The following is a 27,869-nucleotide window of genomic DNA, read 5'->3' as shown; positions in this document are numbered from 1 at the left end:
TGCCTCTGCTACAGTCAGGGCTGTCATAGTAGTTCATAGACCCCAAGCCCAGGCTGCTTCCTCCCTGCATAGGCTCTGACATAGGCCTTCTTTGACACTCTGCCTAGGGTACTGGGACCCCTGCTGCTGAGGAAATAGACATGGGACTTCCAGAAACATAGACAAAGAGCCCTGGCATTGCTTGTCAGGGGTGTATCACTCAGGTTCAGGAGACAGCAAACTGTCAGCATGAATCACAGCTGGGCCTTTGGCATTCAGTTCTATGTTCTCTCCTAACTAAACAAAGTTGAGAGAGACGAGCCCCAGGCTAGGCAGGCTGCTATGTTGTGAATGATGGCCACTCTGTCCTCCCCACCCCCATTCCCAATTTTCCTGCCTTTAGAGCTTATCTGCCTGATTGCTGCCCACTGAACTGTGCAGAGGGGCTGATGTCTGGCATGTTTCCAGGTCCAGTCATGCCCCAGACTGATAGAACAGGTATCATCCATGGTCTCCATCCTGGTGTCATGTGTAGGCCGAGTACTGTTTATGGTTAATGTTAAGGTTACTGCTGATGAGGTAGCTGGAAGTTTTAAAGTATCTGCTCACCAATTTTGAGGGAAATTGGTGCAATACGTCTAGTTAACCATGGTGGGTATCTCAGTCCATTTGGCTTGCTATTAAATAGTACCACAGACTGAGTGGCTTATAAACAATGGAAATGTATTTCTCACAGTTCTGGCAGCTAGACGTCTAAGATCAATGTGCCTACATGGTCAGATGAAGGCCCTCTTCCAGGTTGCAGACCACCCACTTCTTGTATCCTCACATGGCAGAAGAGGCAAGGGAGCTCTCAGTGACTTATGATGAGAAGACTGGTCCCGTTCATTAGGGTTTCACCCTTAGGACCTAATCACTGCCCAAAGACCCCACTTCCTAATACCATCACCTTCAGCATGAGGCTTTCAACATAAGCATTAGGTTGGTGGGGGTGGGGGACAAAACTATTTAGACCACAACACTGGGCACAGTGATATCCCAGCTTTCTGCACATTCCAGAAGACTAGTTCAGGGAAAACCAGCTGGCTGGCCCACAGCTCCACTGCAGCTTGAGATTCCTCTTCCCCTTCTGGTAGAGAAGCCCTACAGTGTGAACCTACTGTTAACCTCTTGGCCTATAGACTAAAGGCTAAACTCCAGTCTGGCTGCCTCTCATCCCACCATATATCCTCACCTACATGTGTCATCTTGAGGTCCTTGGAGCTGCACCCCAATTCCATGAAGTTGCCTTGTGCTCCGTGATTTTGTACATGTTCTCTTTGTCAAGGACACACTCCCACTCTTCCTTCAGGGCTCAGCTTCCTCAACCTCTGCCCACTCTGGGGCAGGGTGTCTCTTCCTCTTGTACTCCCACATTGCCTCGTGTTCATTTAGTAAGTCCTTCCATGTTTTGGAAAATTGTCCATTGAATTGCGTATTTCCCAGGCTAGTTTCCTCTAGTTCCTTTCCAGGGGTGAGCCACCACCTCAGAACTCAGACTTGGAGTGCCTGTAAAATGGATGGAGCTTCCCAGCATTGCAGAGGGGATATCCTAGGGCTCTTGACTCAGTTCAGAACTCTCAACTTCCTGTGGTGATCTTGCTTAAATTTGCACCATGGTCCTGCCTAACCCAGCCTCCGCTTAAGACAGATTCAGAGGGAAGTGCACCTTCCTAAATTAGCTGGTGTTTAATGAGAGGGTGGGGCTTGGTAACTAACTCATATCACTGGTGAGTTTCACTTTGGAGTGCAAACCAGGCCAGTGGATGTCAATGAGAAAGAAGAGCTCAGATCTAAGGAGAGTGACCAACTGCTGCTTCTCCCAGGTAAGATTCTCCTGTAATTACTGCCAACCTCAGTTCCAGCCCCTTGCCCTCATCTCTCCTACTTAGGCCATCCTGGATGAGTGGAGGCTGGAAAGACTAAGTTGGCTCTTCTTTGATGGGAACCAGTGGTGGTTCCCATCCTCGGTAGAGGTCCTTGGCATACCTTTCAGAAGGAAGGCCCGTTTGATGTAGCTGATTCAGCTGAATAATGCCAACAGGCCCCTAGTTATTCAAACATGAGACCCTAGGCTGGGTTCAGGGATCTAGTGATGTGAGAGGCATGTCCCTCACCATAGGGACTCTCAGCTAGAAGGGACACAAATGAATGCATTTACCAGAAGTGTAAACACGGGTTACTTGAGGGAAGCTTTATAGTCTCTGACGTGTAGAAGTGCTGAATAAATATTGAATAGAAGAAGGAATGAATAAGAGAGTGAATGAATGAATGAATGAATGATCTAGCTGGGCCTCAAAAGGAGAGTGAAATCTCACCATGTCTGTATCCCTAGGCCTTCCTCTCCCAAAGATAATTGCCTTATTTACCCCATTTTATCCTCAAAAGAGACCTCTAACATATGTGGAACATATGTTTGACAGATTTGAGAGAGTATAGGTATATGTAACTTTGGGGAGATTTGTTGGAAACTGATTTCTTGGTTCTGTGAATAAGAAAAAACTCCCCATCTCTCAATTTTTCTAGCTGCTATGCAAGTTTTACTGGCAGCTGCTTAGGCCAAGCTCTGTGCTGGGCACTGAAGAAATAATGACTCAGACACAGCAATTCCAGGGAAAGCTGTGAACAAAAGCTGAACAGCCAGAGATAGGACAAAGCTCATAGTGTGTCTGGAATATGAAGGGGAGGAGCAAGAGAGGAAGCTTGGGTTGAGGACAATGTCAGGGGCCTGCAATGCCACAATAAAGCGTTGGGGACTTGTTTTTTCTGCAGTAGAAACCACAGTGTAAAGGTCATCTTCCTTTCTTAGGGGTGATGGAACTGGGGGATCACATGATAAAGTCTATTTTTGCAGTCACTCTGGGTGACATGTTTGTTGTGGGTAGGGTGGGGAGGAAGACACACAGGAGCAAGAGTTATCAATTAGGAGACTTGGAATAGTCAGATGAGTAGGTCTAGGACAGTGTGGGAACTGGGAGATGGGGACGCACAAGAGAGCTCTTTCCACTCTCAGCTTTTTCAGCCTGAGAAATGATTGCATGGAGGAATTGAAGGTCAGGGATGTATAGAGGCAACATGCATGCCTCCAGCCAAGGTGAAGGACAGGAGAAGAATTTCATGGGGAAAAGTGAAGAAGAAAATTAATGTGACTTTGACCATTGAGTTTGAGGAGCCTTCTCCAGCATCCAGAGATGCTAACAGACCATTGGAATTTGGCTCAGAACAGGGGTAGATTTGAGAACCTTCACACAGAGGTTTTAATCAAACCTTGGGGATGAGTGAGAAAAAGAGGAAGCATTGGAGAAGCAGGCTATGGCCAAAAACTTGAGAGCTCCATTGTTTAAGAGGAGTTACTGATGAAGACTTTGAGAGACTCAGGAAGGAGGCCAGGAAAGACTGATGGGCACAGCCAAGGGAGAAGAGAACTTTGCAGTGAAGAGAATTCTCATGGCTTTGCGTGCCTGAGAGGACAAAAGGGTGGGGACTGAGGAAAAGGCTGGAATTGGGCAGTCAGGAGATCATGGGTGACAATAGGAAGGGCAAATTCATGGATGTGTTGGGAGTGGCAGGTGGGTAGAGGTTGCGATGGTGGGAAGGCAACTTTCCCAAAGTTTACCTGTTATAGGAGAGGGCCAGATGCCTTCTGCCCATCTCGGGCCCTCCACTGCACCACCCCAAATGGCACTTGAATCATTGAAGTCTTCTTTGGAAACTTCCTGGTCCCCTTTTAATTCATATCCAGATGAAAAAAAAAGGGGCCTTGAGATGGAGAGGGTCTTCCCAGGTGGCGCTAGTGGTAAAGAACACCCCTGTCAGTGCAAGAGATATTAATCCCTGGGTCAAGAAGATCCCCTGGAGGAGGGTGTGGCAACCCACTCCAGTTTTCTTGCCAGGAGAATCCCATGGACAGAGGAGCCTGGCAGGCTAGAGTCAGACACGACTGAGGCAACTTAGCATGCACGCATGAGATGGAGAGACCTGGTGCGGCTGCTCTGTGGAGAGCTGTGTCCTCAACTTTGAGCACAGGGCTCTTTCAGGTCAGCATCATCCCACCTTCTGAAGCCCACCATGTTGTTTGTGTTGTACATCACAGTTCCCAAAGCATTTTCCCTGTTGTCACTCTATTTAACTCTGGTGACAGCCTTGCAAAGGTAGATACTATCGTCTCCTGTTTTTTACACATAAAGAAACTGAAATGCAAAGTCATACATGCCCAAAGTCATAGCACTAGTGGAACCCTTTTCTGAAGTGTAGATCCGTCCCTGTCCCCATCTCTCTATGGCACGAAATTCACTCAACTTGGCATGAAGATGCCAAGCCAGCCTGCTTGCTTCTGCAGCAGATCTTAACCCGCTCCCCACTTAACTCACACCCTTTGTTCCAAACCTCTAGCACATCCCTGAACTCCCCAATGCAGCAGCAAGTCCACCTCTGTCACTCCCTGTGTCGATCATACTGTGATTATTGGTAAAGCTGTGAAGTCCCTGAGGGTGTGGCCTAGGTCTGCTTCATCTGTACATCAGCATGTGGCACAGTAGACATTGTTGCTGTTTAGTCACTAAGTTGTATCTGACTCTGTGCCCCATGGACTGTAGCCCACCAGGCTCCTGTGTCCATGGGATTTCCCAGGCAAGAATACTAGAATGGGTTGCCTTTTCCTTCTCCAGGGGATCTTTCCAACCCAGGGATCAAACTTGTGTCTCCTGCATTTGCAGGCAGATTCTTCACCACTAAGCCACCAGGGAAGCCACGATAGACATTAGGGACTGGTAAATGTGAATAAATGACAGAATGAATGAATGGCATTGGGATGAGAATCAGCCTTGCCAGTGCTCTCTCGCTGTACATGCTCTGGAAAATGAGGGCCTTCTGGTTGATTTACTAAAGGATCTTTGATGGTCAGAGATTCTGAGCTCTGCCCACATCTTCCTTCCTGGTCCCTTTCAAAAGGAAGAAAGTTAAGGATCTTCATCACAGCCTCTGAGGCTCATCACAGACGGTGGAGTACGTGGTTCATCTGGGCTATCCCTTTTCTCCCATAGGAGGCCACCCCTCACCATTGTGGAACCACATGGACTCCATTGGGTCTCTAGGGTTGCAGCAAGGGGAAGGAGCCCCCAGCTGCCCCCAAGAAGGCTTGCCTTGCCCCTCAAACAGCTCTGAGATGGTAAGTTCAACACTAGGTCCCTGTCTCATGCCTCTTCAAACAGGAGCGGCCCCACCACGGAGCCATGCGCTCACACCCATGCAGCCCTTTCCAGTGTACTGAGCCTTTCATATCTGATCTAGTAACTTCCTCTTTCAAGACCCCTCACCATTGAGAGGTGGGGGTTATCTTTTCCTCTAACAGATAAGGATGAAGGGGCTTAGAGTGGTGACGTGCTTTGAGTCTAAGGCATGACAGGAGCTTGAGCTGAGGTGTTTCAGCTCCAAATATATCACTTTTGGCACCTTGGGTTGTCTCAGTCTAGAAAGGACCCTCCAGGGTTTTTCTGGTAGAAAGCTTAAGGCCCTTTCTTTCCTCACTTCTCTAGTCATTTCTGTACATCTCTTTCCCCTCAACATGGCCACTGCAGTCAGGCACACAGAGATGATTTCAGTGCTGAACTCAACTTGGAGGTTATTGTGGTCCATATACCTTAGGTTAGCTCAGAGTGAGCTTCTCTTTTTCCTGTTATCTTGACCAAGATTTAGAAGCCCTTCCCTACCACACCCTTGAGCAGGAAACACTTGGGTAAGTCATTTCATATCTCTTCATCTTTGTTTCTTCATCAGTGCAATGGAGGAAAATAAAGTCTAATCCCCCAACCCTGGTGGATTCAGTGAGCTGTTGGAGATAAAGGAACTGCACAGAGGAGACATTCATGAAGGGGTTCTTGAATTGTTCCCTGCAGTTCCTTTAGTTTCCCAGCCCATTCTGACTTCTGCTGGATTTGGCTTATTGCCCACACTGTGAGGGTAACACACTGCATTTCATGCCCCCACTTCACCCTTGTCCAACCTCTGCCCCAGACCCTGCTGTAAACAGTTCCTCTATGCACAGCCCGTAACTGGACCCTAGAAGGGAGCAGGGACTCTGCTGCAGAGTCTGCCCTGCTGGGCTTGCTCTAGGGCCTACCACCGCTTCCTCTCTTACTTCACACCACTCTCTTGAGACTTGTACACTGGTCCTACACCAATCCTGCTCAACTGCGCACACCTGCAGTTTAAAGACAGTTCTCTTTGGCTTTGGGGGAACTTCACATGCAGCCAAACATCCTGTGGCCTTGGGTCCCCACTCAGCACCATAGGCCTCAGTCTCAGCTCCCCTTCCCATAGTGATCTAAGAACCATATGGTGTTGGAGCCCAGCGCCACCTGTGTCCCTTCCGTGTCCATTCCCTCAGGACTCTGTCTCCAGAAGGGACATGGAGTCAGGCTCCTCAGGCTGGTTGTAACTTGTACTCTGAGAAAAGGGAACCACGTTGAGCATGTCCTGTAGACCAGCTACTGTCTCACCTCTTCACAGGTACTGTCTTCTCAGTTCTCTCACATTACTGAGAAGGGGGTGCTATTTTTATTCCTGCTTGACAGAGGAGAGGTGAGGTGATGGACCCAGACTGACCAACACAGCAAGTTGGTCAAAGAGTCCAGCATTGAAGTCACATAAAATCCACCTTCACTCTTCTGGCTGAGGCTCTCCCCACTCTTCTTGGGGGAGGTTGAGGGGGGAGACTCCAGTAGCTTCTCCTGGCTGCTGCATGCCCACCAGCACTGGCCAGGGAGTATTATTATTCTCCTGATGTTGCATAAGAGGTAAGTCTAATTATGTCAGAGAGAAGTTTGACTTCCCCAGGGCCACATTGCCAGGACTTGCCTGGTAGCTCAGAAGTTAAAGAATCTGCCTGCATTGCGGGAGAACCGGGTTTGATCCCTGGGTTGGGAAGATCCCCTAGAGAAGGAAATAGCTACCCACTCTATTATCCTTGCCTGGAGAATTCCATGGGCAGAGCAGCCTGGTGTGCTACACTCCAACCCCATGGGGTCTCAAAGAGTTGGACATGACTGAGTGACTAACACTTTCACATTGCTAGGAAGTGGCAGGGCAAGGACTCAGATGTAAGCTTTCTCACCCCAAGTTCTTGATGATGGAGTTTCTTCATCAGCTTTGGGTTCTTTTCAGTGTTTTTTACAAGGCTTCACATTTATTTGGAAACATCTCTGTAGTCAGAGAGGTCTGGATTCAAGTCCCACTCTTTCCCTTACTACTTGGATTAGGCAGATGACTGGCCTTCTCTGAACCTCAGTTTCCTCATTTGTGACATAGTAATAGACTCTCCTAGCACGCCTGGCTGCTGGAAGCAATAACATGAATACGAAACTGAACATCTGGCACTCCAGTTAGAATCCTTTGCTCCTGTAGGGGTCTGTTTCCCATTCTCTTCCTAAAGCAGGGGTGGGACTGAGTTGCTTCTATCTCCCTCATTGGGCAGCCTCCCCCTCCCTGGCTCTCCCTGCCTTCTTATCCAGGTGCCTGAGTGGTACTTTTCAGATATAGGCCCAGTGTGGGGCAGCAGGTCATAAGAATTCTATTCCTATGAGATGGGTGGTGGGGGTCTAGGAGAGTGGAATCAGGGCCTGGGGCCCTCCGAAAAACTCAAGGAGACTGCTGAGGCCTCTTGGAATGACAGTCCAGAGGGTTATCCAGGGGAGGTTCCCACACAGACTTGAGGTACTGGAGCTTTTCTTAAGCTCCACTGAGCTTCTGTGGAGAAGAACCTGGTGTCCCATCCTCTGCTTTCCCTGCCTGCCTGCCCCTCCCTTCACTCTGATCTACTCCTGGCCCAGGCTTCCCCCACATCCATCCCCTTTACTCTAAAGAAAATCCCTTTGTGTTCTTCCTCCAAATCTTCAAATGGCTCATTCCTTTCCTTCATTTAGGTCACTTCCACAGGGAAACCTTTCCTGACCAATATCCAAAAATACCTCTTCCTCCCCTGGTCACCCCTGAACTTCTATTTCTGCCTTTCTTTTCTACCATTACTACCAGAACTGTGTTATGTGTTTCTGTGCTTATTTTCTGCCCCCTACACGAATCTGAGTTCCACAAGAGCAGGCTCAGCTGGTTGTGCAATATATGGTGCTTAGAATAGTGCTGGGTACGTATTAGGGGCTCAGTCAATGTCTGTGGGAAGGATGGCCAAACTGTGGGCGGACTGTCCTCCACGGTGTGGCCCCCAAACTCTCCTGGGCCGGTCTTGCCCAGGTGCCACAATGGAGTGTATCAGAAGAGGGAAGCCCCTGAACCTGAAGTGCACTCACACATTTGTTCATCCAACAACAATGCACTGAGCAGCTTGGCTCTGGGTACTGGGGAACCAGAGCCAATCAGTAGTGGGGTGATAGGGGAGAAGCCTCACCATCCCTCAATTCAAAGAAGTGGAGAGAGAGCTGACAGGGAGCCATGTGGGAATAGAGCAGGAGGAAGTGTGTGGGTCTTCCCTCCAGAGAGGAGCCGAGAGTGTAGGAGCTGGTGCAGGCTGTGAACAGTGGGAAAGCCACAGGTGTGTGAAGAGGTGAGGAGGGGGACTGGACAGTTGCTGGGAGAGCAGCAAGGCTCACAGGGCTCAAGCAGGGCTCAGGTCAGCCCCTAGGAAAGCTGGTCTGAGTTAGGGAAGGGAGGCGTGAGCTGGGCCAGGCTGGCCTCTGTCTTGGTTGGAGTTGGGGGATATGGCTAGGCCAACAGGCCACCTGTCCAGATGTCTGCCCGTTTCTCTTCAGGTACAGGAGTGCCTACAGCAGTTCAAGGTGACAGGGGCGCAGCTGCGACAGATTCAAACCAGCCTCCTGGGCTCCATGGAGCAGGCGCTGAGGGGGCAAGTAGGCCCTGCCCCTGCTGTCCGGATGCTGCCCACATATGTGGGGTCTACTCCACATGGCACTGGTGGGTGGCACAGACTAAGATGGGTGGCCAGGACTGCAGAGAGGGTTCTGATCTGGGAGAGAGGTGGGTGGAGGGAGGTGGGGTGTTTTCCTTACCCCTTGCTCCATCTCTAAGGTCCCTTGATGAGCCTACACAGGCCTTAGGAATGTTTCTGGGAGGTGGAGGGCTTGGTCTCACCAGCTGCATGCCTTTCTGTGACCTGCTTGCCCACAGAGAAAGGGGACTTCGTGGTGCTGGAGCTGGGGGCCACAGGGGCCTCACTGCGTGTTCTATGGGTGACCCTAACGGGCATCGAGGGGCACAAGGTGGAGCCCCGGAGCCAGGAGTTTGTGATCCCCCAGGAAGTGATGCTGGGTCCTGGTCAGCAGGTGAGCACTCAGTGCATAGGCTCCGGGCCTGGCTGGGCAGCTGGGGCTCTAGTGGGCAGAGTTAAGCCCCCAACCCCATCCCACAGCTCTTTGACTTTGCCGCCCGCTGCCTGTCTGAGTTCCTGGATGTGCTGCCCGTGGACAATCAGGGTCTGCAGCTTGGGTTCAGCTTCTCCTTCCCTTGTCACCAGACAGGCCTGGACAAGGTGAGGCAGAGTGGCTACAGGGACAGTGGGTGGAGGGGCTGCAGGGCCGTGAAGGTCATTGGATTGACCTGACTTTCCTGCCTCCAGAGCACCCTCATTTCCTGGACCAAAGGTTTTAAGTGCAGTGATGTGGAAGGCCAGGATGTGGTCCAGTTACTACGAGACGCCATCCAGAGGCAGGGAGTGAGTAGAGGCAGGGGAGCAAATAGGGCTGTGTCTTGGGTTCTGGGAGGGCCTGCTTTCTGTTAAAAGGATATCCTGTTGGTATCCTTTATCCACTTAACCCTGGGGTAAATACTGCTACCATTCTTATTTTATGGGCTTCCCTGGTAGCTCAGCTGGGATTCTAAACCCAGGAGAATCCAGGAGACCCCAGTTCGATTCCTGGGTGGGGAAGATCTGCTGGAGAAGGGATAGGCTACCTACTCCAGTATTCTTGGGCTTCTCTGATGGCTCAGATGGTAAAGAATCTGCTGCAATGTGGGAGACCAGGGTTCGATCCCTGGGTTGGGAAGATCCCCTGAAGGAGGGTACAATAACCCACTCCAGTATTCTTGCCTGGAGAATCCCCATGGACAGAGGAAGCTGGCTGGTGAGCTACAGTCCATGGGGTTGCAAAGAGTCGACACAACTGAGTGACTAAGCACACAACACATTCTCATTTTATAGGTGAGGAGACTGAGACTAAGAAGGGTCAAATAAACATTGAGGACTATAGGAGAAACAGATGAAAAGACTTGACCCTGTCCTCAAGGACCTTGCAAGCCTAGTGGGGACAGCATCCCAATAAACAGTTGTCCCTGTTGAGAAGGTGGTTCTGATGACTCTGGGAGCATGGGGAAGGGCGCACTGTGGCCTGAGCAGAGGCCTGAAGGAGAAGTTTGCCAGGTGCATAAGCTGTGGCTGGGGAGGAAGCTCTAATTTCAGTGAAGGGCATTTTCAGAAGTCTGAGTGGCTAAGAAAGGCTGTTCTGGATCCACTGGACTCGCCACCATGGGTGCTATGTGAGTAGCTAGAAGTCAGGACTGAGAGGAGCAGGCTTGGGAAGATAGGCTGGGACCAGGGCGAGCAAGTGAGGTGTGTACAGCACAGCCTTCAAGGTGACATACTTGCTTACCCTTGTCCTGGTCTTGTGAGGAGCACTGGGGTTCCAGAAGTAGTGGCTGAGGCTGATAGCCTCTGGGGCCTCCAGGGCCTGAGACGGGGCAGAGGAGCCAAGCAGCAGGGGTAAGAGGGAAGAAAATCCTTTATAGGGTGGGAGGGTCTCCAGCATACATGGCACAAACGGGTGGGGCAGGTAGACACACCTTTGGGGGACCCTGCATGTCTCCATCAAATCCGGGGCCCCAGCCCCACCCATCCCCCGGGCTCCCCAACCTCTGTCCTCTCTGTTGCCCAGGCCTACAGCATTGATGTTGTTGCTGTGGTGAATGACACCGTGGGCACCATGATGGGCTGTGAGCCAGGGGTCGGGCCGTGTGAAGTTGGGCTGGTTGTAGGTAAGTCACGCGGGCGTTTGTGATAGTGGATGGAGGGCCTGGATGCCTGGTGGGCAGGTCCTGATGGGGCTGTCCCTGCCAGACACCGGCACCAATGCGTGTTACATGGAGGAGGCAAGGCACGTGGCAGTGCTGGACGAAGACCGGGGCCGCGTCTGCATCAGCATCGAGTGGGGCTCCTTCAGTGACGAGGGGGCCCTGGGGCCAGTGCAGACCATCTTCGACCACACCCTGGACCATGAGTCACTGAACCCGGGTGCCCAGAGGTGGCCTAACCTTCTCTCTCGGTCCTACAACTGCTTTGCTCCACTCCCGCTCTGCTGTTCCTGTACTCTAGTCTTTAGGCCCGCACCTCCCGTTCCCCACTTGCATCCTAGGGGGCCTTGGCCAGTCTCAACGAAGGAATGGCTCAAGGTTCTACAATGCAGAGTTTTTAACTCTTATTCCTGACTCTGGCCAGCTCCGACAGGGGTCAGGGGTTGGGAGTAGTCAAGCAAAGGGACTCCTACCTTCCTTGGGTCCTTCCAGGAGCCCCCTTGAACTTCATCTAAGCCAGATGGGGTAGTGTGGTCTGGGTAAACACCCAACTATCTCTGAGGAGGCCATTTGCTTCTGGACCCTTCAGTCAAGGACCCCAAAGAAAATGAGCTCTCTTTGGGAGTTCTTGGAGGTGGGGGTAGGAGGGCTGAGGGCTTAGGAAAGGCTCTGGCCAGCCATCCTTCCTGCCTATAGGTTTGAGAAGATGATTGGGGGGCTGTACCTGGGTGAGCTGGTGCGGCTGGTGCTGGTTCACCTGGCCCAGCGTGGGGTCCTCTTTGGTGGCCACACCTCCCCCGTCCTGCGAAGCCAAGGCAGCATCCTCCTGGAACACGTGGCTGAGATGGAGGAGTAAGTGCGGCAGGCAAGGGGGCTGTGACAAAGGGACTCCTGGCTTGGGAGTTGCGGGGGTGGTTTTCCCCTGAGGGAGCTGTGCATGGAGCTTTGGTGGGGGCAGGGAGTTTCTGGCCTCCTTGAGCCCCAAAGCAACACCCTGTCCCCGCTAGTCCCTCTGCTGGGGCAGCCCGTGTGCACGCTGTCCTGCAGGACTTGGGCCTGAACCCGAAGGCCTCAGATGCTGAGTGGGTGCAGTGTGTGTGCATGGCTGTGTGCACGCGGGCCGCCCAGCTCTGCGCTGCTGCTCTGGCCGCTGTCCTCTCCCGCCTCCAGCACAGCCGGGAGCAGCAGGCTCTTCAGATTGCTGTGGCCACCGGAGGCCGAGTGTTTGAGCGACACCCCAGGTACTTGGAATACAGCATGAACCTGTGTGAACAGGTCACCAGAGCATGTGTGTGTGTGTGATACCAGAGGGCACTCTGGTACCACAGGTGCAAGGCAGTGGATGTGAATGGCTCCCTAGCAGAATAAAGATGGACGGAGGGTTAAGGGAGGCCAGAAGAGGTCAAAGGAGAGAAAGAGGGTTCTCTTGGGTGTGCAAGGGAGGGGATCACAGGTGCACTGGGTGCATGGCTGGTGCACAGATGGGTTTAGAACTGAACTGATTTGAAATGAGGGAGCCCAGGGCTTCAGCATGCTGCGGGGGTCAGGGCCAGGTGCCAAGCCAGGGCGCACCTGCTGTGTGTCTCTGTAGGTTTCTCAGTGTCCTACGGGAGACAGTGATGCTTCTGGCCCCCAACTGCGATGTCTCCTTCATCCCCTCTGTGGACGGGGGTGGCCGGGGCGTGGCAATGGTGACTGCTGTGGCTGCCCGCCTGGCTGCCCACCGGCGCCTGTTGGAGGAGACCTTGGCACCATTCCGGTTGACCCGGGAGCAGCTGGCAGAAGTGCAGGCACAGATGCGAGAGGCCATGGCCAAGGGGCTCCAAGGGGAAGCCTCCTCCCTCCGCATGCTGCCCACTTATGTGCGGGCCACGCCTGATGGCAGCGGTAAGGACCCAGCCTGAATGTGGAGCAGGGACATGGGCTCCCGGGGGTCACAACATGTGTGGGGCTGGAGCCTCCAGCTCCATCCTAGTGCTGAGGGTCTCTGCCTCACAGAGCGTGGGGACTTCCTGGCCCTGGACCTGGGGGGCACCAACTTTCGAGTCCTCCTGGTGCGTGTGACCATGGGAGGTGTGCAGATCGCCAGCCAGATCTATTCCATCCCGGAGTGCGTGGCCCAGGGCTCTGGACAGCAGGTACCTACAGCCTGGAGCTGATGTCAGGGGCCAGGGATGGGCCTAGTGGCCTGCTGCCTGACTTGCTCCTACCCCGCAGCTCTTTGACCATATTGTGGACTGCATTGTGGACTTCCAGCAGAAGCAGGGCCTGAGTGGGCAGAGTCTCCCCCTGGGTTTCACCTTCTCCTTCCCGTGCAGGCAGATGGGCCTGGACCAGGTGAGAAAGGTGGGGTCTGAGGAAGCCATCCTCAGGGGCTTTCTGCTAACATGCTTTTCATGGAGTGGGCAGGAGGTCCAGAGGGGGCTTTCTGGGCTGGGGAGAGGACCAGCTGGAGGCACTGCAGGGCTGTGCCTTGAACCTAGCCTCAGTTTTCCCAGATGTGGCATGCTCAGGTGGAAGGGATATGGTAAAATGGCCTGGAATACAGGGCCATGGAAAGACATGGGATGGAGGACATAGTTATCCTAGAGGCTGCTAGTGGGCAGGAGAGTGGAGTCAGTGTTAGGTCTGGGCACCTGGGAGCAGTGTAGGCCCCCAGGCTGAAGGCAGAGTTTGTTCTGTCTCTCAAAGTGGCTTGTGGTTGCATGGTTTATACAAACAAAGCTAGTGGAGGTGATGGAATTCCAGTTGAGCTATTTCAAATCCTGAAAAATGAGCTATTTCAAATCCTGAAAAATGATGCTGTGAAAGTGCTGCACTCAATATGCCAGCAAATTTGGAAAACTCAGCAGTGGCCACAGGACTGGAAAAGGTCAATTTTCATCCCAATCCCAAAGAAAGCCAATGCCAAAGAATGCTCAAACTACTGCATAATTGCACTCATCTCACATACTAGTAAAGTAATGCTCAAAATTCTCCAAGCCAGGCTTCAGCAATACATGAACTGTGAACTTCCAGATGTTCAAGCTGGTTTTAGAAAAGGCAGAGGAACCAGAGATAAAATTTCCAACATCCACTGGATCATGGAAAAAGCAAGAGAGTTCCAGAAAAACATCTATTTCTGCTTTATTGACTATGCCAAAGCCTTTGACTGTGTGGATCACAATAAACTGTGGAAAATTCTGAAAGAGATAGGAATACCAGGCCACCTGACCTGCCTCTTGAGAAACCTATATGCAGGTCAGGAAGCAATAGTTAGAACTGGACATGGAACAACAGACTGGTTCCAAATAGGAAAAGGAGTACGTCAAGGCTGTATATTGTCACCCTGCTTATTTAACTTATATGCAGAGTACATCATGAGAAACGCTGGGCTGGAAGAAGCACAAGCTGGAATCAAGATTGCCGGGAGAAATATCAATAACCTCAGATATGCAGATGACACCACCCTTATGGCAGAAAGTGAAGAGGAACTAAAAAGCCTCTTGATGAAAGTGAAAGAGGAGAGTGAAAAAGTTGGCTTAAAGCTCAACATTCAGAAAACGAAGATCATGGCATCTGGTCCCATCACTTCATGGGAAATAGATGGGGAAACAGTGTCAGACTTTATTTTTTTGGGCTCCAAAATCACTGCAGATGGTGATTGCAGCCATGAAATTAAAAGACGCTTACTCCTTGAAAGAAAAGTTATGACCAACCTAGAGAGCATATTGAAAAGCAGAGACATTACTTTGCCAACAAGGTCCATCTAGTCAAGGCTATGGTTTTTCCAGTGGTCATGTATGGATGTGAGAGTTGGACTATAAAGAAAGCTGAGCTCTGAAGAATTGATGGTTTTGAACTGTGGTGTTGGAGAAGACTCTTGAGAGTCCCTTGGACTGCAAGGAGATCCAACCAGACCATTCTAAAGGAAATCAGTCCTGGGTGTTCATTGGAAGGACTGATGCTAAAGCTGAAACTCCAGTACTTTGGCCACCTCATGCGAAGAGTTGACTCATTGGAAAAGACCCTGATGCTGGGAGGGATTGGGGGCAGGAGGAGAAGGGGATGACAGGAGATGAGATGGCTGGATGGCATCACCGACTCGATGGACATGAGTTTGAGCAAACTCCTGGAGCTGGTGATAGACAGGGAGGCCTGGCGTGCTGTGACTCATGGGGTCACAAAGAGTCGGACATGACTGAGTGACTGAACTGAACTGATCCCATTCCCAGCCTTGCTGATGTTAGCCTGGCTCAGGGTGAGGTGCCTGGCTGGGGTTGGCAGAGGGGCAGGCACAGGTTTAGACGCAGTACCTCCACATCCTTCATCAGGAATGCTAGGCTTCTCATGCATACCCTAAGGACTGCCATGGAGACAGCTCCTCCCAGACCTCTGATCCAAGTTCCTAGGAGTCTTCTTCTCAACACCCCCAACTTCTGCGAAAAAGCTCCTCTGATGAGGAGCTTGCTGGCCCTGAAGGTGCCCACCAGGTTCTTCCACACCTGTGCTCTCTGGAAAGTTCTGCCTCCTCTACTCCAACCAGCCTTCCTGTGGTTTTCACTTGCTCTCTGCTCCCGCTCTGACCTCTCAGACATGGACCTCTGTACTCCAATTTCCTTTGGATTGTGCAGCGGGCAGTGTCTCTCTGCTGGTCTGTCTGTCTCTCTGCAGTGTCTCCCTCCAGTCTAAGCATCCTGGCACCTTTTTTTTATTCCTTGTAAGGTGAGAGAGAACGGCTTTCCAGGTGGCCTAGTGGTAAACAATCTGCCTACAATGCCAGAGACAAGGGTTTGATCCCTGGGTTGGGAAGATCCCCTGGAGAAGGAAATAGCAGCCACTCCAGTATTCTTGCCTAGAGAATCCCATTCTTGCCTGGAGAGGAGCCTGGGCTATAGTCCATGGGGTCTCAAAACAGTCGGACACGACTTAACAACAACAATAACAAAAGGTGTGAGAAGCAGGTGGACTCTGTGTGCAAAGTCAGGCATGCAGGAAACGCGGTCCTATTAGTTTTCTATAACAGAACTCAATTTCTATGTTAAGCCAACATTCTTTTCAGGAGTGAAAACTTAATCAATTCAGGGACCCCCTTATCCAGGCAGGGGCCCCTCCTTTGCTGTATAGAATGTGAAAACAAGCTGGGAGTTTGGGGAGACATCTAGGTGCCAGCTATTTGGACTCCCCCTTTTGCTGTCTTGGGTCTTGACATCTCCCTTGACACCTTACCTTCCCCTCCATGGAAGGAGGTCAGAGGCCATTATCCAAATACCTTCTGTTTCCTCCCCTCCCCTACAGCGGCAGGCCCAGGGTGGAGGGCTTAGGACATCTTTCTCAGAAAGCCATCCGGAACCTGGCTCTGACTCCTGCCCACCTCACCTTCCCCAGACCAGGGGGTCTTCCTTATATCTGGGAGCAGGGAAACTTTGCTGTTACTCACCAGCTGGCTCTCCCTCTCACCTACTCTTTCTCTCTGGTTTCTGTTTTTGAGACAATGAGCCCAGACCACTCTAGCTGTGGTTCTATAGGAAAAGGAATAAAAGGAAACTACTGGGAGAAATGTCAGTTAATATTTCTAAAATCTCCTGCCCCAAAGATTCCCAGATCTGCTCTTCATGCTTCTACTTGGGCAGAGCAGTCATTTCTCCTAATGGTGTTAGAATAGTTCCCCCGTCCCCATCCCACCCAGAGGAAGCACAATAGGAAAAGAACAGTTCCAAGTACAGCCAGGCCACCATTACTAAGTCCACAGTTTAAGGCCAGTTTCTCACGGGGAATTGCTGTGTCCCCTCCTGTCCTGCTCAGGTGTCTGTTTCTGGCTCTTCCATTCACCCCTCATTTGTAGCTGAAACATGCGTGTGAACCTCCCATTGACTCAGCTCTGTCCCAGCTCAGAATTTCTCCCTCTCAGGTGGCTCTTGCTAGTTGTTTCTGTAGGAGCAGACTCTGCTGTCATTTAGACCTCTCTCTGTCCTTCCCTTTCTCAACACATAGCACTCATTCTGTTCATTCCTAACCCGATTACAAAGGACCATTCCTTCTGAGCAGATGTCTTAAAATGGCCAGACCTTCAGACCATCTCAGCATTCTGGCACTAAAAATAGAAGGTGTAGGTTGGATGGTTATTAATAGGCTTCTTCACACTGGAGAGTTGAGAGGGGGCAGAGGGCAAGGCCCTTAGCCATATGGGTAGAGTAGGACAGCCTCCCACTGGGGAGGGAATCCTATACACTGTATTCTGATGGGATACAGGCTTTGGGGAGGCAAAGTGAGATTCCAAGGGGCCTCCAGCTTCCTGCCTCCCCTTGGTTCCATCCCAGGGCATCCTCCTGAACTGGACAAAGGGTTTCAATGCATCTGACTGCGAGGGCCAAGACGTTGTGTGTCTGCTGCGGGAAGCCATCAGGCGCCGACAGGTAAGGAGTCTGTCTCCAGGGCTGCTTTGGTGCAACAGGCCTTGAAGGGAGCGAGGGGTCTCCGTCTGCCTGCTGGGGGGCCCTCTGCAGTAGAGACCTCTGGGTCTGGTGCTGGTTGCTGTGACAACCGCGTTGCCCAGCAACTAGAGGCATCCTTTTTTTGTGCAGGCAGTGGAGCTGAATGTGGTTGCCATTGTCAATGACACGGTGGGGACCATGATGTCCTGTGGCTACGAGGACCCCCATTGCGAGGTCGGCCTCATCGTCGGTGAGGAGGGCCCTGCCTTTTGTGCCTCTACTGCCTGATGCTAATTTACTGCCTCCTGTTGATTCCTCAGGTCGGATGTTCCCCTCACCTTGGGGATGTGGCATCATTCCAATCTGAGCCCATGGGACCCTGGAACACTATTGGGTTGAGAGACTGGAGCTTGGGTGTCTAGTCCAGCTCAACTGCTGACTCATAGTCATTTAAGCTCTCTGAATCTCAGTTTGTTTATCTGTTAAATGAATGTGAGCTTTGGAATGTTACAGATTTGAGTAGAAACACTAGCTCTGTCAGGCTTCCTGGGTAGCTCAGCTGGTAAAGAATCCTTCTGCAATGCAGGAGACCCCAGTTTGATTCCTAGGTCAGGAAGTTCCCCTGGAGAAGGGATAGGCTACCCACTCCAGTATTCTTGGGCTTCCCTGGTGGCTCAGACAGTAAAGAATCCACCTGCAATACAGGAGACAAGGGTTCGATCCCTGGGTTGGGAAGATCCCCTGGAGGAGGGCATGGCAACCTACTCCAGTATTCTTGCCTGGAGAATCCCCATGGGCAGAGGAGCCTGGCTGACTATAGTCCATGGTGTCACAAAGTCAGACATGACTGAGCGACTAAGCACAGCACAGCACACTAGCTCTGTCACTTACCCCTGTATGACTTTGGGCAAATCGCCAAAGCCTCAGTTGGATCTCTAAGGTGGAGATGATAACATAACAATGCCTGTCTGAAGGCATGATGAGGATGAAATGAGAGGGGACAAAGTGTAGCAAGACACACACAGTATTTGGAATGCAGTGGACCCCAGGGGTGGGGGTGTACAGAGAATGAGTTGAGATGGTCCTTTGAGAAGTCCAAGATTCTAAATCTTTATTAAGCTCCTCTCCTCTGGCCAGTTGGAAGCTGGATATAGGGACAGAAAGACATTAAGAAGGGGAAAATATCTGCCTTCTCAGAACTGACTGTTTAGTGGGGATTGAGTCCAGAAGAGCACCTGGACATCAGAGAGAGCTGAACCCAACTCTAAGTGCCAGGGCAATGAAGCCAAGATCAGAAAAGAAGCGGTCCCAACATGAGCAAGACTTGAAAAGAAAGCCTTGAAAAAAGGGATTGACTAGATGGGGGAGGAGGGCTCTCATAGTTCCTTGGACATCCGTCTTGGCGCGGGGGGTATGTGGCAGCCTCGCAGGAGACTGGGAGCTTCTTGATCATAGTGCCTGGCACTGGGAGGTGCCAGAGAGAGGTGGCCCAGATTGCTGTGTGGATAAGTAACTGGATGGAGGAGTTCCAGGGGCCAACATACCTGCTTAGAGTTGACCATGTGTTGGGGAGAGGAAGGAAATACCTTTACCCAGCGTATGCCCTCTCTCTGTAAGCTTCTTGGCGTCAAGTTTACATCTAAATGTCATGTTCCCTCTGTGGTTTTTCCTAACTTTTGAGGCAGGAAGACTCACCTGTGCTTGGGCATCCCATGATGCTGTTCTTTGCACCTCTGTTTGGGCAGCATCACAGCTGGCTGCTCATTGCCCAGGCTCTGGCCACTATGGGGCTCCTCCTCATATCTCATTTTTATGTCCCTGGCTCCTGGCTCAGCACCTGCTATTTGACTAAAGACCTGGAAGGCCAGTCCAAGAAGGTGTGGGCCTCTCACCTGTGTGACTGCGGGGCTGTCACACATCTCCCAGGAGATGACATGACAGGCATTTGGGGAGCACCCTGAGGCAGCATGGGAGATGGACTGATGGTGGTGCTGGTAGGGGAAGTAGTGGAGGCCCAGGGGGCTTGGTGGTGGCAGGGTCTGCAGAAGGGATGTGAGAAAAGGGAGGAAAGAGGACTGACCTGGCCCTGGAACAGGCCAATGAGCATGTGGAGATGGAGAGGTAGGAAATGAGTGCAAATGTTGCCATCTCAGTGGGAGGGGCTCAGAGGGATCCTGTGGGCATCAGTCAATGCAGACACCCCATCTGGCTCCTCTGCAGGAACAGGAACCAATGTCTGCTACATGGAGGAGCTCCGGAATGTGGCAAGTGTGGATGGGGACTCAGGCCAGATGTGCATCAACACGGAGTGGGGCGCCTTTGGGGATGACGGCTCTCTCAGCATGCTCAGCACCCGTTTTGATGCCAGTGTGGACCAGGCATCCATCAATCCCGGCAAGCAGAGGTATGGGTTGGGCCAGGCAGGTGTGACTGGTGGTGGCCGGCACTGGTTGATATGGCTGGTGGCTGGTGGTGGCTGGGGCTGGGGCCTTAGCCCTGTGGGCACACACACATGTTCATGCAGGTTTGAGAAGATGATCAGTGGCATGTACCTGGGAGAGATCGTCCGCCACATCCTCTTGCATCTGACTAGCCTTGGAGTTCTCTTCCGGGGCCAGCAGACCCAGCGCCTTCAGACCAGGGACATCTTCAAGACCAAGTTTCTCTCTGAGATTGAAAGGTGCTGAGGCCTATATTATGTCCCTCCACCTCCCAAAGGACTCTTTCCTGAGGTGGAATGCTGGTTGGAGGGAGGTCCACCCCAGAGGACGGAAAAGTCATGAGAGGGGGTACTCATGCAGGACCCTGCCCCTCTGTTCTCTCCTGTTCCCAGTGATAGCCTGGCCCTGAGGCAGGTCCGAGCCATCCTGGAGGATCTGGGGCTGCCTCTGACCTCAGACGATGCTCTGATGGTCCTGGAGGTGTGCCAGGCTGTGTCCCAGAGGGCTGCCCAGCTTTGTGGGGCAGGCGTGGCTGCCGTGGTGGAGAAGATTCGTGAGAACCGGGGCCTGGAAGAGCTGACCATATCCGTGGGGGTGGATGGGACCCTCTACAAGCTGCACCCTCAGTGAGTCTGGGTGGTGGGCTGGGCACGGGAGCCACGGCCAAGTGGGACTGGACTGACCTAGGCTCACGTTGGCCTCTCCCCCTCACAGCTTCTCCAGCCTGGTGGCAGCCACGGTGCGGGAGCTGGCCCCTCGCTGTGTGGTCACCTTCCTGCAGTCAGAGGATGGGTCTGGCAAAGGTGCAGCCCTGGTCACTGCTGTTGCCTGCCGCCTTGCCCAGAGGACCCGTATCTGAAGAAGTCTCCAGCAACCAGCTCTGTTGGTCCAGGGCTGGGACCCTGTCTGTCCCCAAGCCAGGCCCAGACACCCAGGACTTTCCAGAATAGTCATGTGTGACCCCTGCTGGGGAGACCCTTAGCTTTCCCCGAGAGAAGTAGCACTTGGGTTAGCAATATATATATATAATTTATTTACATTCACGTCCGCTAAAATCCCTACGTGCCCTGGCGGCCGGGCAAGGCTGTGTACATAAGGCCAAGTGTAAGTGCACGAATGCACTTAAAACAGAGTCAGGGCACAAACTTCACGCCACAGGCCCCACATGGGGCACCTGCCAGCCCCAGGAAAGGGCACGCCACGGCACGCACACTTGCCATTGTCCAGCCCGGGACTCCCATTGCATATTCACATGCCCTGTTGGGCAGGGCTCCTCGTGGCTGGGGGCAGGAGAGGGAGAACAGGGAGGAGCCGTTGGGTGTCCCTGGGTAGGTGGGAGAAGGGCAGCATGTGAGAGGCAGGTGTGGATTGACACCGGGCATGAGAGACGTGAGCAGCCTCTGGGTGTACGGCATGAGATGTGTGTCAGGGGGACACAGGTGATAGCACACAGGACATGCGTGGGCACATGGCCGTGTGGTGGTTGTGTGCCTGAATGCAGGGGCCGCCCCCTGTTCAGCTGTGGCCTTCAGTCCCGAAGGCTTGGAGCCGAGCCCCTCAGATGTGCCCCTACCCAGCAGGCACGGAAATGTTTGCATAAGATCCAGCTCAGGCAGGAGCTCTGGGACCACGTCCCGAGCCCATGGCATGCGTGCCTGCCCGTGTGTATGCGGCCCCCTGGCTGGGGCAGGAGGAGAGGTAACATCACACGCACAGACACACACACCAGTGGGCTGGGCCCAGCCTGGGCTCCAGGCGCCATCCACCCTGGGACCTGGAGGCCTGGGCAGAGTGAGAGCAGGTGGCAGTGCCAGCCTGGCCGGGCAGGCCATGGAGGGGAGGGAGTGCGGGCAGGGTCTGAAAGGGCCAGTGATAGGGGACAGCGTCCGCCAGGAGGGGGCCTGTCCGCGCAGCTCTCCCCGGTGGTGGGGAAGGGCCTTGTCTTGGCTTCTGCCTGTTCCTGGCGGGCGCCAAAGCTGGTGAGAGTGTAGGCATTGTGGGCCTCGCCGGCCTCAGCACTCGGCCTCTGACACTGTGAAGAGACCGGCATCTGGCTGGCCCAGTCCGGCCACTGCTGCTGCCAGCTGGCTGAGGTTGCCGTTGGGGAAGTGCCGTGCCTCCCACAGGTTGAGGATCATGGCTGTGGGGCTGGGCTTGGAGGCAAAGAAGCTGAGATGGCTGCAGAAGGGAGGGGAGTGCTTCAGCAGCCTGGCCTCACCAGGGGCTGCCGCCTCCACCCTCCTAGACCACCTGAGGACAGGGCCTCCCTTCGGTCAGCCAAGGGGAAGCCCCAGCTGCTGGGGCTGGACCACAGGCCCCACCATGTGTCTTGTCCACCCACCCCCGCTGCTCCTCATCCCCGCCCAAGCTGGGCTGCAGGTGGCCTTCATATCCCCTCCCTGCCCACCTCCCACCCACCTGTCCAGGTGGAGTTTCTGGGCCAGAGTCCGCCAGTCGGCACCCCGACTGCAGGGCGGGTCCAGGCTGGTAATGATCTTCTGCCGAATGAGGAAGGGGATCTTGAAGGCACTGGGGCCCACTAGGGCTGGGACCCCCCCTTCACTCTCCAGGACCAGCAGCTCAGAGAATCTCGTGTCCTGGAGATGGGGAAGGATGGAGGTACCTGTTAGAACTTGCCCAGCCCAGCCCACGTGCTGGGTGGGAGACGCTTGGACCATCCCAGGGCACACATGGGTACCTACCATGGGCCAGGTTCCTGCTCCCTGGAGTGTGGAGGTGCAGCGATCTGCTCACAGTCACACAGCCAGTGAGGGGAGGAGCCTCTGACCCCATTCTCCTTCCCCCTCCACCCCTCCCTAGTCACCCCTGCCAGCCTCTGCTGACCACTGAACTCTGCTCTCCTCGCTTTGTCTCTACCCACCACTCTGCTTCCTCACTGTTGCCTCATCCACCTCGCACTCATCCTTCTGAGCCCCAAACAAGCCCCTCCTCTCACGGAAGTCCTCCAGGGCCCCCAGACCAGCTCTGCCTCCCCCTCCCGTCCTGTGGCTCCCTACCCTCTTCCACCCCCTCCCCAAGCCCCACAGTCTCTGTCTACCTCTGACTACATGTGCATCTACACCTCCCTCCTCGGGACACTTGGAGGAAGTGCCACGTGGTTTCTAGGAGGTGGGCTTGGGGGGCCGGGTAGGCCCAGAGTGGGGAGCAGGTTATGCAGTGCGGCCCACCTTGGTGATGTTGAAGTTGACATTGAAGCTCTGCCCATCGCCCTCCACCTGCCACACCCACACCTTGCAGGCCAGGTCGCTGGTGCTGGGGCTGACACGCTCCAGGGTGAAAGTGCAGTGCAGGTACTGCTGTGTGCCATTCCAGATGTGATAAAAGGGGATCTCCTGGGGGCGGGGGGGTTACGGAGAGGTGGTGTCAGGGGAGCCGGGCTTGGGCGAGCCCGGCTCCCAGCACCCCGAGTGTCCTCACCTGGTAGCTGACGAGGAGCTTGCTCTTCCACAGGGAGCTGGGCACATCGTGGATGGACAAGCGCAGGTTGTGGTAGCTATCCTTGAAGTGCAGGACGCGGGGCTCCTGGATCAGCTGTCCTCCCAGCTGTTTCTCCAGCTGTACCACCTCCTGCAGTGCCCCAGGTGTCAGCCAAGCCCACAGGGGCGCCCTCTCTACTGCCCCCCTCCCAGGGCCAGGGGCGGTCAGCCCTCCGGCCCAGCCTCTGTGTGGCAGGTACCTTGAGTGCGTCGTGGGTGTCGTGTAGGCAGTAGACTCGGATGTTGTACTCGAGTGAGGTGCAGGCCACTGGGGCGAACAGAAGCAGCTTGAGGCGCTTGGCGGCAGCCACGCTGAGGGCCTCTCCCACCAGGGCGAAGCGGCCCAGCTGCTCCGTGAAGACGTAGCAGGCGCCGGCCTCTAGCTGGCAGTAGTAGAGGTGACAGGGTGCCTCCTCACCCAGGTGCAGCACGTCCTGTGGGCAGGGCCCGACGGGTCAGGTCGTGGCCGGCTGCAGCCTGAGGACCCGGTGGGTAACCTCCCGGCCAGCTGCCTCTAAGGAGTGGCCAGAGACTGGGGAGGGCGCAGGGCCCAGGGGCCAGGCAGGAAGGCGGACTCCACCGAGCCTGGGGGGATGGGGGAGGCTTCCGGCTCACCTCCCAGCTGCCTTCGCAGGACTGCTTTTTGAGGCGCAGGCTCCAGCTCTCGGGGCTGGGCTCCCCACAGTGGTCCATGGTGAGGATGACGGGCCGCGTGAGCAGGACTCCAGGGGGCCCACAGCTAACGATGGGACTCAGCAGGGTCTGACAGCCAGCTAGGGGCAACCTCAAGTGGGGAAATATGGGTGGGAAGGGAAAGGCGTCAGGGGGACAATCTTGGGAGCCTGAGGAGAGGGCTGTGGAATTGAGTGGCACTTAGGGACGCCCCCACCCCTTACCCTGCCCTCCCTTGGGCCAGGCCAGAGCAGACCCCACCTTAGGTGGGGGAGAGGGCAGGGGCACCAGGGTGACAGCAGGCAGGGCTTGGACCCACCCAGCCCCATCAGCAGGGCCCATGCCCACACCTCACGTCTTCTGGCTTGTGCAGTGTGAGGTAGATCTCGTAGATCTTTCCTCGGGGTATGGCGTCCGGGGGGATGAGGAGGCTGATGCCTGTGACAGAGGAGGGGCCAGAGCTTATTAGGGCTGCAGAGCCACCAAACGCCCCACTCTGCCAGCCCCGCCCTAAGCCTCCCTCTGAGGACTGACTGGTGCCAGCCTGGCCTAGGAACAGAGGTGCCACTGGGACTGCCAGGCTGGCCAGTGGGCACAAAGCTGAGGGAACTCATGTGGGCAATGCATGCCTAGTTAGCCTGGGTACAGAAACTTCTGGATGCTGTACCTCCCACCCTCATCACCCACTTAAAACCTGCCCTGCCTCCAGGATAAGCCCAGCTCCTGATAGTTAAGGCCCTTGGCCCTGGGCCTAGCCTGCCCTGCACACTTGCTGTTCTGAAGCCACCCCCATAGCTGTGCCTCTGGGCGCTCCATCCTCCTGGTCTCCCCGAGCTCCTCTCCTCCCCCTCAGCTCGACCACTTCTGGGCAGGTACCTCAGCTCTGTTGGTCTGTGCTGGGCAGTGGCCCCCTGTGGGTGGGGCTGGGCCCTTTAACAACCCTGCCTGCTTTGGCAGCCCTCCCTAGTTTGGATCCCATTGCACATGCGTCCTGTCTGGCTGATTCACCTTTGTCCCAGTGTCTAAAGGGGCAGCATCTGAAAGCATCTGCTGGGGCCCAGGAGGGAGAGTGAAGCCAGAAGTGGTGGATTTGTGGCTCCTGCCCACTTCATGCTCCTGTGCTGCCTCCTGGTGCAGCTGCCAGGGTGGTGACAGACAGTCTGAGTGACCCACGTGTGAGTGCTCTGTGGCAGGGTATGCTCAGGCAGGTACTTATTCAGCGAATGCAAACGCTGAGGGAAAACCATGAGCCCTGCTCTCACGGAGCGCTCAGCCCACAGGGAAACAGGTAAGTGGATGGCAGCAAAGGGTGCTGGGTGTTGGGTGAGAGCAGAGAGGCACAGAGCCCCCCGGCCACCACCCTGCTGGGAAGTGAGGGGCAGATGGTCACTGAGCACCCACTGGGTGCCTGCCCTTTTCTAAGATCTTGACAAGGACCATCCCCTAGCAGCCCCCCTGAAGGAGACCATGAAGCAGAGAGAGAGAGGGAGAACTGCCAGACCAGAAGGGGAAGTAGCAGTTAGGCCAGTGGATGGGGGCAGAGAGGCCGTGTGTGCGAAGGGCAGCCCAGTGTATTTGGGTTCATGAAAGGACAACGAGGCTACCAAGTGCAGGAGAAGCGTGTAGGGGAGGGGAGGCCCCAAGGGACGAGTCCTTGTGCTTCTGTCATTCGGGCTTTGAGTGGAAACTCCAGAAAGGGACATGGTCAAGTCTGGCTCCTATGAGTAAATGCTTGCAGCTGTGAACCAGACGAGAGGCAGGTGTGGTGGCCTAGGCCAGGAGAGGCCGCAGGAAAGACAGGCAGAAGGAGGCAGGCACAGTGGAGAAGAAAGAAGGATGCGATCAGTACATGAATGAAGCTGGGGTGGAGGTGAAGGGGGAAAAGTGAGGAAGAGCAGGAGGTCAAGGTGACTCCCAGTTTCTGTCTTGAGCAACTCGACTGCGCTGTCCCTGAGGTAGGGAACACGGGGAGGGAGGAGGTTCTGGGGGAGGGTGGGAGACGGTGCTGTTTTAGGCACGAGGAACCTGAGGTGCTGTGAGACATACAGATGGAGCTGCCCAGGAGGCAGCTGGGTGTGCGGTTCCGTCACCCAGGAGAACCGCGGCTGGGGATGGGGGAGTGGGAGTGATCTACACAGACACGGCGACTGAGGCCGTGGAGAGGGTGAGATCTGCGGAGAGGGCCCCGGGAGGGGGCGCTGGGAAACACCTGCATTTAGGGAGCAGGCTCCAGAAGCAGCTGCAGGGGGACGAGGAGGTCTGGGCCATGCAGGGTCACTGAAACTGAGGAAATAAAAGATGTCAGGGTGGGAGCGGGCAGTCACACCAGGCACCGTGGCTCTTTCTCAGATGTCCTAGGGGTTTCTGTGAGGTGCTGGGTGGAAAAGCCCCTGTCCGGATGTTTTTCCTCTGCTCTCTCTCCACTAGTTCCCCCAGCTCCCTGGGGCCTAGGGCCCAGCACACACAGGCTGGCTGGCTATGCAGATGAATGGACAGTAATACTGTGTCCTTGGGCAACAGACGGGAGACAGCCCTGGCCTCCGTCTCAGTGCCAATCCCAGAGACTGGATCCTTACCAGTACTCTGTCCTCTTTCCTTGCTGGGCTGGCCCAGCTCTCACGGTGAGGCTGAGAGGCACTGGAGGAACGTCAAGGCTGTCCCACCCTCCTCCAGGAGGGACTCATGTTAGTCTTGCCTCCTAGAGCTCCCTGGGGGCAACCCAGGGGTGTTACCCACCTGTATTAGGGATCATCAGCCGGCCCCCGAGGAAGTTGAAGGTCCCATAGGCCATGTTGCTGGTGCCGCGGGGCAGGGAGCGGAAGTAGTTCTGGGTGGAGAGGCGGGAGACGAAGTCCTCCGCCTCCGAGGTGGGCGAGCTGTGGTGCAGCGTGTGGCGGCCGCTGCCCAGTGGGCTGAGCAGGTGCCCGTTGGTGAGCTGGAACTTGGGGCTGGGCCCATCTTGCCGGGGACACAGACTGCCCTGGTAGGTGGTGGTGGTGGTGCTGAGGTCTGGCTGGATGGTGAGCAGATGGGGACTGTCTGCAAGGATCAAGATGGACTCAGAGTGGCACAGGGGCTGGGGGGTGGTGGGGGCAGCCCAGTGTGGGCGACTCTTGGCGTGGAGGCCCCGGCATGAGTGCGGGGGGCGGGGGCACCCCACCTGCTTTGCTGGGCTTGATGCTGACGGGCTGGAAGCCTGAGGTGAGGATGGACGAGTCGGCCACGTCCGAGTCCAATCCCTCCTTCTTGCGGCAGTACACAAGAATGAGGACGAGCAGCAGCAAGAGGAGGCACACGGCCACAGCTATGAGGCCCACATAGAGGGCCACGTCCTCTGGGCCGGAAGCAGCTGTGGGAGAGAGTGCAGCCTTGAGAGGGGTAGAGGGCAGGAGGCCAGAAAGGAGAGGCGAGCAGTCTACACTGCAGGGGGATGGGGCCTCCGCTCCTTGGGCATCAGCGCCGGGGGTGGCAGCAAGCGGCATGAAATATCAGCGCGCATGCATTCCAGTCCTGCATCTGCCACCACCTCACTGTGTCACTCTGGGCAGACGGCATGCCTCACCGGCTCAATTCATAGTGAAGCTGCTGCTGACAGAGAATGGAGGCGGGGAAGAGCCACTTTCCCGGCTAAACCGGTTCTTCTGGGGCCATGGGGCCAGGGGCAGCTGAGACTGAGGGTGAGCGCCTAGGATCCCTCAAGCAGGGAATCTGCTTTCTGGGGCAGGGGGTGGGGGTGGGGGATTCTGCCAATCTGATTCCTGGCCAACCCCTGGACCTGGAGCAGGGATGCTGGGCTC

The 27,869-nt window shown here is 54.7% G+C and overlaps 2 protein-coding genes across 6 annotated transcripts in view; one reads left to right on the top strand and one right to left on the bottom strand.

The window, feature by feature from the left end:
- Positions 1 to 517: 517 nt before the first annotated feature.
- HK3 (hexokinase 3) lies at positions 518 to 20,942 on the top strand. Of its 3 annotated transcripts, none has more exons than XM_086410842.1 (19): positions 518 to 1,844; positions 5,061 to 5,185; positions 8,778 to 8,940; positions 9,154 to 9,308; positions 9,395 to 9,514; positions 9,602 to 9,697; positions 10,914 to 11,013; positions 11,096 to 11,279; positions 11,746 to 11,901; positions 12,057 to 12,290; positions 12,641 to 12,936; positions 13,048 to 13,187; positions 13,267 to 13,386; positions 17,349 to 17,444; positions 17,613 to 17,712; positions 19,683 to 19,866; positions 19,987 to 20,142; positions 20,296 to 20,529; positions 20,618 to 20,942. In XM_086410842.1, the coding sequence occupies exons 2-19, from the start codon at positions 5,090 to 5,092 to the stop codon at positions 20,760 to 20,762; spliced, it is 2,775 nt and encodes a 924-aa protein (XP_086266968.1). In that variant the 5' UTR covers positions 518 to 1,844; positions 5,061 to 5,089; the 3' UTR covers positions 20,763 to 20,942. The 3 variants fall into 3 exon arrangements, 1 of the variants encoding a protein (XP_086266968.1); XR_015167231.1 differs by having other exon boundaries at positions 1,706 to 1,844; positions 17,613 to 17,782; XR_015167230.1 differs by lacking the exon at positions 17,613 to 17,712 and having other exon boundaries at positions 1,706 to 1,844.
- UNC5A (unc-5 netrin receptor A) overlaps positions 20,913 to 27,869 on the bottom strand; it is a 64,484-nt gene continuing 57,527 nt past the window's right edge. For 2 of the 3 annotated variants that reach the window (XM_086410844.1, XM_086410843.1), the window contains 9 exons: positions 27,233 to 27,421; positions 26,809 to 27,111; positions 24,423 to 24,510; positions 24,016 to 24,184; positions 23,601 to 23,834; positions 23,342 to 23,491; positions 23,092 to 23,256; positions 22,322 to 22,500; positions 20,913 to 22,081 (listed from right to left, as the gene is read on the bottom strand). In XM_086410844.1, the coding sequence (XP_086266970.1) occupies positions 21,916 to 22,081; positions 22,322 to 22,500; positions 23,092 to 23,256; positions 23,342 to 23,491; positions 23,601 to 23,834; positions 24,016 to 24,184; positions 24,423 to 24,510; positions 26,809 to 27,111; positions 27,233 to 27,421 (1,643 nt within the window). In that variant the 3' untranslated portion in view covers positions 20,913 to 21,915. Of the gene's footprint in view, positions 22,082 to 22,321; positions 22,501 to 23,091; positions 23,257 to 23,341; positions 23,492 to 23,600; positions 23,835 to 24,015; positions 24,185 to 24,422; positions 24,511 to 26,808; positions 27,112 to 27,232; positions 27,422 to 27,869 lie in introns of those variants that run through there. The other variant, XR_015167232.1, reaches the window with a different exon arrangement.

This window comes from Bos grunniens, chromosome 7 (genome assembly GCF_055505025.1).
Source record: "Bos grunniens cultivar Pamir isolate PY7600 chromosome 7, Bosgru_T2T1.0, whole genome shotgun sequence".
NCBI lineage: Eukaryota > Metazoa > Chordata > Mammalia > Artiodactyla > Bovidae > Bos > Bos grunniens.
This window is presented reverse-complemented; position numbering and strand designations above follow the sequence as displayed.